The sequence below is a fragment of the Arachis ipaensis genome, chromosome B10 (genome assembly GCF_000816755.2).
Source record: "Arachis ipaensis cultivar K30076 chromosome B10, Araip1.1, whole genome shotgun sequence".
Taxonomy (NCBI): domain Eukaryota; kingdom Viridiplantae; phylum Streptophyta; class Magnoliopsida; order Fabales; family Fabaceae; genus Arachis; species Arachis ipaensis.
Genome location: NC_029794.2, coordinates 134,237,590 through 134,250,658, shown reverse-complemented (window position 1 = coordinate 134,250,658; position 13,069 = coordinate 134,237,590). Strand labels below are relative to the sequence as shown.

The following is a 13,069-nucleotide window of genomic DNA, read 5'->3' as shown; positions in this document are numbered from 1 at the left end:
TGTCTAAAAGCTAAGAAGGCTATAAAAAGTTTGGAACAAGAAAAAGAATCACTAGATTCTAAATATTCCCCAAAGGAATTATTTTGCAGGTATATTTCAGGGACTTTTACTCCAACAGAACAGAGATATACTACTCATGAAAAGGAAACTCTAGCAGTAATTAAATCTCTTAAGAAATGAAAAATTGATTTACTACCCAGAGAATTTACATTAAGGACAGATTCAAGTTATCTAACAGGTTTCATACGATATAATTTAAAAGTTGATTATAATCATGGACGATTGGTAAGATGGCAATTATTTTTGTTACAATATCCAATAAAAATTGAATATATTAAAGGTGACAAAAATGTTATTGCAGATACATTAACAAGAGAATGGAGTTCGTCTACAACGCATTAGATCAAGAAATTCAGAAATACGAACAAGAACTCGAAAAATGCAAGCATTGTCAGCAAATAAGGTCACAGATCCAATCCCTCAAGAAGGCCATCGAAGCAATGAAATCAACACAACAACCAAAACCATCAGAGCTCAACCAGCTAAGCGTGGTGGACAAATCAAGTGAAGAAAAAATTCCAAAAAATAAAACAATTGCTGAAATTATCAAAAAATCCACCCAAGATAAAAAATATTATGTAATTTATAATGGCCCCATGAAAGGAGTATATGATGCCTGGGAAAAAGCAGCACCATTTACACATCAATCAAGGATAATTCACAAAAGCAGAAATACTTTGCTTGTGTCTAGTAAAAGGAATGAAATTGAAGAAAGAGAGATGAGACTCTTGGTGGAATTTGAATCAGCATTCTACAACTTATCTGGACTCTTAGAAAAGCTCCCTGAAGGGATAAAGAGGAATCTCTGCTATTTGATAAAAGACAAAGAAGACCACAAGTGCCAGTTATGCGTCTCAGAGTTATCCGAAGAAAGCAATAATAAAACGGAATCAACCCACATGATAAAGGAAGAAGACAACGCATCTGAAGGTCACATAAAGAAAGAGGAAGACAGCACATCTGAAGCATCTCTCAACATTATTGCATAGTGACGTAAGCGCTTAGGTCATAGAGCACCAACAATGTAGCTGGTGCAAGATAATAAACAATGACGTAAGCAATGACGTCATAAGAAGGGTAAGGATGGGAATTGTCCATCAGACCCAACCATTATAAATAGGTTGCTTAGGCAATTGTAGAAGGCATCAGACAATAGAAAGCAGGAGGCTAAGAGTACTCATATGCTAGGAAAGCAAGGAGGAAGCTGCCGAGGCGATTCTAAAGTCTGAAGAAGAATTCCCTTAGGAAAAACCAATTCTAAACTCCCCTCTGGAGTTAGTATCTATAATCTCCCCTCTGGAGATAAAAACATCTTATGTAAAATATTCTAAATAAAAGAAGTTTTTCTCCAGAAAGGTACGCCTTTATCCTAATCTCTTAGTTATGAATTATTTAGAAAGTTTAGAACTAACGGAAGAATCTGACTATTATAAATTATCTGCCTTATTAGATAATGAAAAACAGACTGTTCTAAAAACAGAATTAAATCTCAAATCAAATGAAAATTTTAATAAACAAAATCTTTTAAAAGAAGTTTTTAATAGAAAAAATATAATATACTACGGAAAAATTCAACTTGAAGCCCCTATAAAAATAAAATCCGCCAATGGAGAACTTGAAATAGCTTTGATAAATGATGAAGAATTGAGTAAACAGATTGAGAAAATTAAGGATCAACAAAAAAGATCTAAAATTGGATGGATTCATATTAGCACTATACAAGTCTTAATCAAATCTACATATATGAAATGAATTAATTCACCAATAAGCTTAGCAATCTGTGATAAAAGAATTACTGATGATCCAATAGATCAAATAATTGGAATTGTTCATGGAAATTTGGCAAATGTAAATGTTAAATTCAATGCCCATCTTGGATACGCTATACCTTTATCAACTGAAAATCTTGGAAGATCTATAAGTTTAGCTTATAAATTTCACAGAAAGAATCTAATGGAACAAGATGATGAACCATTTTCAATTACATACGCAATAAATTATGCTTTAACAAATAGCCATCATAGTATAATATTTAAAAACAGAGAAAGGATTTATGTTGACGAATTATTTCAGAAAATTGTAAAAACAGAAATACCAAAATATAAAGCTATTGAAAACTCAGTTCTATTACTAAAAGAACCATCAGGAAAATCAGTTTCATCAAATTTTCAAATAAGAGAATCTAAAATTAATAGCCCTTTAAGCTTATCTAAATTAAAAATTAAAGAAGAAAATTCTGAAATAAAAGAACTAACAAAAAAGGTCGAAAAATTAAATGAAACCCTAAACACTAAACTATGACAATAAATAAAGAAGAAATATATGTAACCTATCAAGACAAGAAACAAGAGCTCTTTGAAAGAGAAAATCGTTTGAATTATTTACAGTTTTCTGAAATAAATCAAAGAGCATTTGAAGCCCTAAAAATAATCTATGACAAGTTAAAAGGAGAAGTTGAAGAGTTAGAAAAATTAATAGAATCTCTAGAAAATAGTAATGAATCGATGATAGAATTTGCAGAAATTCTAAGATAAATAATGAAGTATACAAAGATTGAAAGACCAGAAAACAAAATAAAAAGAAAAAGGGCGAAAAAATTAAAAAGTAAAATAAAGGAGTATAAAAAGGAATTAAATAATCTTCAATTCGAAATTAATGACCTTATAATAAAAAGAATAGAAATAAAGACAAATATAAACAAGTTGGAGCTAAACTTAAAAAATTTATAAATGCCTGGAAACCAAAGTTATGACTTAAAAGAAATAAAGCTATTAAAAGAAAAAATGGAAAATGAAGTTGAAAAATTAAAAAAATATTTAGAAACAACAGAAAGTGTAAAAATAAAAGAAGTTTTTGAGGATTTAAAAAATTATATTAAAGAAAAAGACAAACAGATAAAAGATTTTAATCCATGCAAAAAAGAATATTATAAACTAAAACAAGATTGAAAAATTATGAAAATAAAATCAGAAATAGTAATAGTAGAAATGGGCAATACTCTTAATTATGAAATTGCAAATTATAAGGCACCACCAACCGAATCTATACAAATTATAAACTTATTTAAAGCAAAATATGAAGAGTTAATAGAAATTTCGAAAAAGGAAATACAGGAAAAAACGAATTATAAAAACTGGTATCAGAGCCAAGTTAACGATTAAGGGTAACACTTTCTCTTTAAGCAACACTTTTAGTAACACGCTTTTTTAACCACAAAAAAACAAAAATCTGTACAGCCACATCTGTACACTAGATGGCCCCTTTGTTTTATAACCAAAACATATTGACAATCCTAAAACCTTTCAACTTTTTTGGTTAAAATTATAACCAATCAATAGCTGAGGAATGATAAAAGACTGGGCCCACTAAAGAGGATTTCCCTGAGTTCCTGTGAGTAACATGCAATAGCAGTAAGAAATAGGGCTAGGGTGGCGACAAATACCCTATCTGCGGTACCTAATTCGACCTTATTCCGTCAGGTAGGGTTGTCAATCCGATCCGCAGCGAGTAGCGTAGGATGTGGGTAAGGTTTTCGTACGGGTCGGATAGAGTGTGAGTTGTACCTCAACTCTATTCGACCAACCGACACTATATATATGTATATGTTATATACTTATATAAAAATATGTTTTAAGTAGATGTTGAATCAAAGACCTCTCACTAAATGCAAAAGATCCTTAGTCATTAAAAGATGATGAATAATTAATAATTTAATATTTTTTTTTTTTTACATAAAAATCAGTTCTATTTTAAATTATCATCAAGTTATATAATAATGTTGCATCTTTTTTTGTAAACTGCGGGTAGGGTCGGGTACCCGCGGGTTAAGAGCAGTTAGGATTAGCGTTGAGATATTCTCAAGCCGCGGGTAGGATAGGGTTGAGTTTATATAAAAATCTCAACCCACGGGTAGGGTTAGGGTTGTCTCCAAACCCTACCCTACCCTGTCCATTGCCACCCCTAAATAGGGCTGGTAATGGGTAGGGTAGGGTAGGGTTTGAACCCTACTTTAATTTTACTTGCGAGTTAAAAATTTTATTAAAATTCTATTCTACTTTATTTGCGCGTTGAGAATCTCTCAATCCTAACCCTACTCGCATGTTAAAATTCTAAATCCTACTCTACTCTACTCTATTCTATCCGTAAAAATATCAAATTTTTTTAAAATAAAGGAACATACACTTAATTATTAGTTGCATTAAAATATTTAATTGATAATATATAATAGTTAAACACACATTGTTATGAGACATTATTATGACTAACATTGAGTCACATTCTTATTGATAGAAGTTGATAGAAAATAGTTGGTATTAATTGTGGAGCATTACATGTTTTCAGGGGCGGAGCTAGAAGAAATATTAGAAAGAGGCCAAAAATATTTACACAATAAAATAAGACTAAAATAAAATTTTAAAAGGGGTCTAAATTAAAATTTACATATAATTTACATGTAAAAAATTTAAATTAGGGGAGCGATTGCCCCTCTTTTTATGTATGTAGTTTCACCCCTGCATGCTTTTAATTTTTTCTAAAAGTAAGGGATTAAATTGTATGAGAATAAAGGATTAATCTATTTTTTATTTATTAAGAGATTAATTTATCTACTATTCTAAAATATTAGGGACAAATGAATTTAATTTTATTTATATCATTTTGTATATTTTTATAATATAAAAGATAAATTATGTTCTCTTATTTTTATTGATTTCTTTTAATACCAATTATATTTTATGCATATTACATGATGCGAATTGCACGTGCCAAGTGCCGACTTGAATTGTGTGCTACTGTGCTTGTCATTGTTGTGCGTGTGAATCAGGTTCTGCATGTGCTTTTCGTTTTTGTGTAAAGTTTCTGCATGTGCTGGCGTGCTGCTATCACTGGTTCAATGTTATTACTTATTTTGTATTAAGGGTTTCTTCCACTTGAAGAACTTAAGTGCTGTTACTATATATAAATAACGCTAACCTTATTATGATCCACATTATTCCCACACCAATTACCACTCTAATAAGTGGCTACCAAATACCAGTAAAAATGGCTCCAACCCAATTCCCGAAATCTAAAACAAGTGATGATGGAATTGGGAAAGAAGCAAATGAAATTGAATTAGAGATTGAGGAGGAGCAACTAAGCCAAGAATGTAAGAAACTTATTCTCAATCTCCCAAGAGAGAAAGGTTGGAGAACACCTTATCTCTATTTATACCAAGGCTTTTGGTGCCAACCAACTGAAATTCTAGCCATAAGCACTTTTCAAAAGCATTTCCAAGCAAAAGACACTGATGTACTTATAGCCACTGTCCCAAAATCAGGGACAACATGGTTGAAAGCACTCACCTTTGCCACTTTAAAGCGCAACTACTATTCCCCTGCCTCTGGAAACCATCCTTTACTTGAATCCAATCCCCATAACCTTGTTCCTTTCTTTGAATACACACTCTATAGTACCAAAGAAAATGTCCCTGATCTTTCTGATTTATCTGAGCCTAGAATCTTTGGCACTCATGTTCCTTTCGCTTCATTGCCGAATTCAATTGTGAAAGATACCAAAACCAAGATAGTATACATTTGCAGGAACCCTTTTGACACTTTCGTGTCGTCGTGGTTTTTCACCAATAAAATCAAGCCTGCGAGTTCGCCGGAGTTGCCAATAGAAGAAGCTTTTGATTTGTACTGCAAAGGAGTTGTGGGGTATGGTCCATTTTGGGATCATATGTTGGGGTATTGGAAAGAAAGCATTGAGAGGCCAAACAAGGTTTTGTTCTTGAAATATGAGGATTTGAAAGAAGATGTCAATCTCCAATTGAAAAGGGTGGCTATGTTCTTGGATTGCCCTTTTACTTTGGAGGAAGAGAATTGTGGTGTGGTTGAGAGCATAGTGAAGCTGTGTAGCTTTGAGAATATGAAGGAGTTGGAAGTTAATAAGAAAGGGACATTTGGGAGGAACTTTGAGAACAAGTTCTTGTTTAGGAAGGGTGAGATTGGTGACTGGGTTAACTATTTTACTCCTTCAATGGTGGAAAAGTTGACCAAAGTCATGGAAGAGAAGTTCTGTGGGTCAGGTTTGTCGTTCAGGTTGCATTTAGATTCTGTTGTCTCCAAAGCAGAAACAGGAATAAAATAATAATAAATATAAAAAGATTATTTGTACTATTTTACCCTTATTTTCCTTGGAAGTCGTTGACTTCTAGTGTTTCTTAATATCTGTATTTTATTTCAACGTTATATTTCTAAAACAAATGTTACTTTCTATGCTTCCATCACTTAACAGTTGTCATTCAGTTAGCAAAATTTTCAATCATAAAATTCAAATGTGATTAGCTCACTGGTTAGATTTCAGGATATTTTTATCTTGATTTGTTTATGATTTGTTACAATAGGTTATGTGACTGAAAACGTGAGTTTAAAAATAAGTTATTAACTTATTATATATCGACGATAAAGTTTGAAACTAAAATCTTGTATATACTACTCAAATTTCTCATTATTAGCCGACTCCTACTAAATAAAATAGTTTTAACATTGGAATTATCATAATTTATAAAATTTAAAAATACATTTCCAAACGTATTTCTACTTTATACAATTACATTATACATGATATTCTTTCCATAATCACCAAAATATAAAAAATTATACATGACATGAGGTGTTTGTGCCATTATATGGACAGAATACATTATTTTAAAAAATTTGTTGAAGTGGACAATTATTATCAAGCAAAAAAGAGTATATACTATATAATTTGGGCCACTACGTATTAAAAACAGCTGCCAGAAAAGCATGTGTCATATTTCTTCACTCATATTGAAAGGATTGGAAACTCTATCAAATGACAACGGAAATGTATTGTTTTTCTCTGTGAAAGGAAGTAGCTTTCCTGAATGTAAACTTTTCACAATCCAACTATAAGGCTGCAAAAGGAAACAGACTTATTTATATGATTTCACACACAAACACACTTGATATTATATGATTTGTAGAAATGTAGTTAGTTTAATTATACTATAGACTGACAGTACCAATTAATGGACATAGTCCTATGAACTCTACGCAAACACCATTTAAAACATAAGCAGCACATAAACACAACCATGATACTGAAATTTGAAAATGCGTACTTAGTACTTACCATAATAGGAATACCCCCTTCTAAGGCACAGTGCTTCAGATGACGTGATATCGTAGTTTTATCTTCAGCTACAATAGCTGCCACCAAAGTCCTCTTTTCATCAATGCTCCGCACTAACTGTTGAAGAGTTTTAAATACTTGTCCACCTCCATGCTGAGCCATACAAAAACGGAAAAAGAGAGAAACCATAAGTTTATTAAAGGATAAAGAGATATTGCATCAAAGTACCATCAGGATAATCCACTTTGCATAGTTAGTGACATTAAGGTTCATGTTGTATGTTTAGCAAACAACTAGGACAAGAAGGACATGACAGCATTGGTGTTTGCTACAAGTTACTTCGTTCTAGTATATTGAAGAACGAGATATGATTTCATCCCCGCTTTGAAGGAATCAGATGCATGCACAAGTACCAAACCATGAAGTATCTAACTATATCTTTTAGAATTACACGCATGCAAATTTAATGGTAATCAATGAACCATTGATTATTAGGAAAAGGGAGAGTTTAAACATAAACACATGTTAATAGACAACGGAAAAAGAAAAGAAAAGAAAAAGACTCTTACCTTGATGACGCTTGCCAATTTGTTGCAAAAACTATGCTTCCCATGAAGCATAATTCCTATTCTTTCAAAAATATGCTTTCGGTCTCTGTAATGGATTGCTGTCCCAGTTTTGGTCTGCCTCATATCACTTCGGTTTGGAAGAATCATGTACCTAAAAGGAAAGCAACCACGATTACAAATCTGTGAATAAGATCTGAGATGCTTAATATCACATCATTATGACAGCAAAGTAGGTTGAATATTTTCTCCATTTCACTGATTGAAGAAACAAGGTAAACAGAAAGAATCTAAGCATCAATAGAAAGCTAATAAGCTATCAGATGCATCAGCCTAGGCGATGTAAAATAATGTCCAAGGTACAAATAGAAATGTAATATAAAGAAACTAACTTAAATGAAAATGACGGCAGCAAAACAGGGTTTTCGGAGAATGTATTAAGGTTGTGGCCAATTGTTGCATATTTACACAAAAAGACAATAATCAAGCCTTGTCTCATCTGTCTCAGTAGGTGAGATTAGGTACATGCATCAGACAATGCATTAGTATACCATCTCAATAGTCAAACCAAAGATTTTGCTTATAATTTTCCTTGATTTCCCTCTACCTTAGTTTGTAATGCCATTATAGTGGTATATAAGAGTGAAACCGTTTCCCCATTTTTTATATAAATAGTTAAATACATCCAATCTTTCAGTTTTGAAATGGAGGTTCCCTTAAAACAACCATAGCCACAAGGAAACGCCAAAGAAACATTTAAAAAGAACTTCCAATACATATCAAAATCAGTTCAAAATTACCATTCAAGTTGTCAAGGTTGGACTGATCCTACTTTCTTAACATTCTCTATCTACCCTAGACATAACAATATTTAGCGACCGACGAACATAAGTTCTAAGAGAAGAAAAGGTCAATTCAATAAAAACAGAAACAGAACTTACTTTTCAGGTTGTAAAATAGATCTGGATTTAAGACAATCAGTTAGCCAATCAACTTTCAGTATTGAGGCACCAACAGCACAACCGTACAAGAATTTGGTGGTTTGCATCTGAAAAAAAGAACAAAGACTCGGTTAAAAGAAATAAAGAGTGCATTCATTATGGAAGGTAACTAAATCTAAAGTGAACAACTAATAGACTCTTTTAGCCATGTCATCTAGAGTTCAAATGTTGTCTCTGTAGTTGCTTGGCAACAAATTCTATTCACAGAATCTGTGGAACATGGTTTCTTCCAACGATTCTTGGTGCCAGAAAAATTATAGAACTGAAGTGATCTTTTTCTTCTGATGTCTACCTTTCTTTCTTATTATGCATTTGGAGAATAAATAAATAAACTAAAAACTTAAGGGGAAAAAAATTGTTTGGAGGATTTCTTTACTCTCCATGTTCTTCCGGTTTATCTTGCCTTCTCTTCAATAGAAATTCCTAAGCCTTGTTATCTTAAAACTAGACTTCTTGCTCAAAATTGATATTGAAATAAATCCTTAACATTATAAAAAAAATAAATATCACCAACAAGAGCTGAACTATAATTGGACGATTTGTCCATTCCTTACATATTCCCGTTTTCTCAATCATATTAATTGATGATTTTATCCGTTATAAATATAATGCTTTTGGCATAGAAATTTAATCTTGAAAAGTTTCTTGTGATCATATCAGTTATTATTATTAAATATGTTAATTTATCCAGAAGTTTAATCCATGCGAGACATTTATAAATAAAAAGGAAGAATAAAGTGAATGTATCAATAACCAATTAGAAGATTATTTATGCATAAGTATTAGAAACATAAGATTGTCAATCACTAGAAACAAACCTTTCTCATACATAGAATAACAGGAAGCTGCAAGGAAGATAAGGTCAAGCTTCTCTTGCCCCTTGAATTTGGAGGAGATGGAATATCCGAAAGCACCACCCCACCGGAATTCCATATGAGTGCTTCTATGTCCCTTTCTTTTTGTCTAGACAACCCAGTGAGTAAGAATTGTGTACCTTGGAATATAAACTCATTGGCAACCGTTCTGCAGTAATTTGTTAGAGGATGTTTCACAAGAAGCTCAGAAGCAGTCGATGACTTCGAAACTCGTTTCCTCTTTACTCTAACTGATGAACCTACATCATTGGAGGGAAAAAAAAGAGTCAACACGTACAAAAAATCTTCGAACTGAAAGATACATGACACAATTAGAACTAAAGATCTACCTCTTTTGTATGAAGGTTCCGACTTGGACAACTTCCTTTTCTGATCAAGCTCCTCAACTTTTTCCGAGAAACGGACTTTCTTTCTATCTCCAACATTTTGACCATCGTATTTATTGCACACAACTTGTAACTCGTTGTAGTTGTTGTTCTGTTCACTCTGAAGGTCTGTTCTCACATCATTTAGAACAGTCTTCGGTGCCTGCAAACGGTGGCGTGTCCTATTATTTAAAATAAGAGGTGACCTACTATCTTGTGTTTGTTCATCTAAAATGCCATTTGCATCTGATGTTTTTATCGTTAACCCATCACTAGCCTTGTTATCAACAAAATATCCATGATTTTCTTCATTTTCATTTCCATCTTCACTCTTGGATGCAGAGAGACTCTCAGATTTCCTTGTGCCGAGAGAAGCAGCAGCAGCGGCACTCATACTATAGTTAGTGGGAAGAGGAGTCAAATTACAGTTCAGGGGGAGAGCTTGGTTGGGTTGAATCACACTACAATCCATAAGAGGGTTTAACTGTTTTCGATCAATATGCTCAACACAGGTCAATTTCTTAGGCATTTGTTTAACCACCTCTGTCTCAGTGATTGGAATATCTTTCAAACCAAGGGAAGGAGTCATTTTCTCATCTCTACAATCCAATGTAGCATTCTTATTTGATATCCTTTGAAAGGTGTCCACCACAAATTCAGAGATGGATGTGACAAAATTTTCAGTATTATGTTCTTCGTCCTTGTCAGTACTGGATATGGCATGTTCTGCAGAGATGCTACACGGAACAACCGAACAAAGAGGATCAATCAATGATAGATTTGAACATCTGATCACATTTTGAGAATGCAATATGCCCTCGTCAGGCTTCTTGTGTAAGCAGTCAGAATGCATGCTTAGCTGAGAACCATTTGCACACTTGGGATCATGTTTCTGAACGCAAGAACTTGCATCTGGAAAAATATCTACAGATTCTGAGAGAAAGCTTGTCTCTCTAATGTGGAACTCTGGAATCCGGTCAGCATTATTCCAATTCAACGAAGATGGTTCTGACTCCTTCCAAGAGGGAGATAGAAAATGCAAAGCCAGCAAAGAAAGAAAACAGAGTATCAAGATTGCTGACAAGCCATGATAACATATAAAAATGACAGAAGGGATGCAAATTTGTTGAAGGAAAAAAAATAATGATGATGATAATAATATAGCAATAATAGAAGAAATCGTATAGTAAAAAGTTTGAAAAGAAACCATGTGGCAAGAGTAAAAATGATGTAAAGCAAGTATAAAAGGACCAAATGGGCGATCCTATAGCAAAGGAAAAAGACAGAAATTTCATCCTAATATTAATGAAGAAGGAAAATGTTAAAGCTAAGCATTTCCACAAAGCCCCAAACAGTTGATTAGGAACCAAAGTAGTATAAGGCAATAGATAGCTAATCACAAAAAAAAAAATTCAGCAGTTATTACACGGTTACACCCAACATCCTGATTTTAGACAGTAAAATCTGAGGATAACAAATATTTCCTTGCATATTTCATCAGAAAGAATTATAGTAAGATGTGCCCAAAGAAAAAAGTCCAACAACTACACAATTTAACTATTTCTTTAGAAAGCTTTCAAACCATTATCCACAGTAATACATCAACTAGTGACCTAAAGAAGTGGCAAGTTGAAGAAACACCGTACCTTATTTGTCCAACCCCCTAACCAGCGGCTTCTAAATCTCTCTGGAGCTAAATAGGTTGCCAAGTTCTCATTTTCTGAAGAATTTAACAACAGAAATTACATAAGCTTCAACAACTAGAGAGAGAAAGGCAGCCAAAATGCTGAAAAAGTACATAAAATCAAAACTTACTGAAATTTCCAGAGGTTTCAACAGCTAAGGAGACAACATCATTTTCTGGCATAGATGGAGTCAAATCAACCATAGCCGAAACAATGGTCTAGCAAGTAGAAATCAACCTAGCAACAGTTACTACATTGATATAAATACAGTAACTCCAATGTACAGATATACTCTGGCAGAAATATCTGAAATTCAGAAACCTAGTCAAATATTAAGTTTGATAACTTTTTCTTTAATCATCAAACTTGTACATTTTTGTTGAATAAATGGGGCTAAAATATGGAATTTCCTCTAAACAGATGAAGCAGAAAGGGAAAAGTGAGGATCTCATTCACCTGGTTTAGGGCTAAAGCATTGGAATTATTCTCCGCAGAACGCTGAGATGTGGGAAGACCGTTTTCAGCTTGTTTGAGATTAGTTGAACCCAAAGCAGGACCATCAGAATGCATCTCCCTTTCACAACATAAAGAATCAAGAGGTGAGTCAGTTTTTTGGTGCCTCTTCATCTCCACATCGACATTGGCTACATGAGAAGTAAGCTCTTTCTCACTATGCTTCGCATTGCATCTGCTATAATTTTCAGCAAGGGGGACAGCATTTGATTGAGATCTAATTGAAGTGCAAAGATGCTCCTCAACAGAAACACTAGAAAGCAAGCCTATATCTTCATAGGCCTCTTCCATAACAAAATCATTCAAATCAGAAAGAGAATCACTGCAGTCGGAGTCCTCACTAGAAGAATGGAAGCCATTGTCCCACCCCTCGAGCCGTGCCTGCTTCATACGAAGTGCAACTTCAAGTACATTTTCTGTATGCATCAATTCTGAAACTGACTCCATCTTTACTAGATCGTGTATGGCAAGAACCTCAGATGCTGCAACTGAAAGTTCAACTGCATCACTGATAGAGTCACTTGTGAAGCATTTAATGTTGGATTTTACCTTGAGTTGTCTGATAACATCACTTGTATCAGTCGGTGATTTCGACATATCATCCCTTTTAACAGTCTCAGGGACGGAAGCAGGCAACAAATTCTGTTCATAGGCAAGATGCTCTGTAACAGAACGCATGTTCTGTCCAAAATCAATGGATGTTTGAACAGGTTGCAACGAACAGATTTTCTGTGGTGAAACTGCATCATGAAATTCATTCAAATCCTGGGTTGGGAAAGACTCAGCATCTGAAGAAAGGCGCAGACTAAAGTGAAACACCTGTATCAATGGAGCAAAAATAGATCAAACCAAAACCCCCGTCATAAA

General features: G+C 33.6%; 2 protein-coding genes across 4 annotated transcripts in view; one reads left to right on the top strand and one right to left on the bottom strand.

The window, feature by feature from the left end:
• On the top strand, positions 5,032 to 6,329 carry LOC107621228 (cytosolic sulfotransferase 15-like). Its single transcript, XM_016323262.2, has one exon. It carries the CDS (start codon positions 5,038 to 5,040, stop codon positions 6,187 to 6,189), a length of 1,152 nt encoding a protein of 383 aa, XP_016178748.2. The 5' UTR covers positions 5,032 to 5,037; the 3' UTR covers positions 6,190 to 6,329.
• Positions 6,837 to 13,069, bottom strand: part of LOC107621230 — an 8,347-nt gene continuing 2,114 nt past the window's right edge. For 2 of the 3 annotated variants that reach the window (XM_021113525.1, XM_021113524.1), the window contains 8 exons: positions 12,146 to 13,021; positions 11,820 to 11,907; positions 11,651 to 11,724; positions 9,969 to 11,019; positions 9,583 to 9,878; positions 8,705 to 8,811; positions 7,767 to 7,917; positions 6,838 to 7,350 (listed from right to left, as the gene is read on the bottom strand). In XM_021113525.1, coding sequence (XP_020969184.1) covers positions 7,066 to 7,350; positions 7,767 to 7,917; positions 8,705 to 8,811; positions 9,583 to 9,878; positions 9,969 to 11,019; positions 11,651 to 11,724; positions 11,820 to 11,907; positions 12,146 to 13,021 — 2,928 coding nt within the window. In that variant the 3' untranslated portion in view covers positions 6,838 to 7,065. Of the gene's footprint in view, positions 7,351 to 7,766; positions 7,918 to 8,704; positions 8,812 to 9,582; positions 9,879 to 9,968; positions 11,020 to 11,650; positions 11,725 to 11,819; positions 11,908 to 12,145; positions 13,022 to 13,069 lie in introns of all 3 variants that reach the window. The other variant, XM_016323263.2, reaches the window with a different exon arrangement.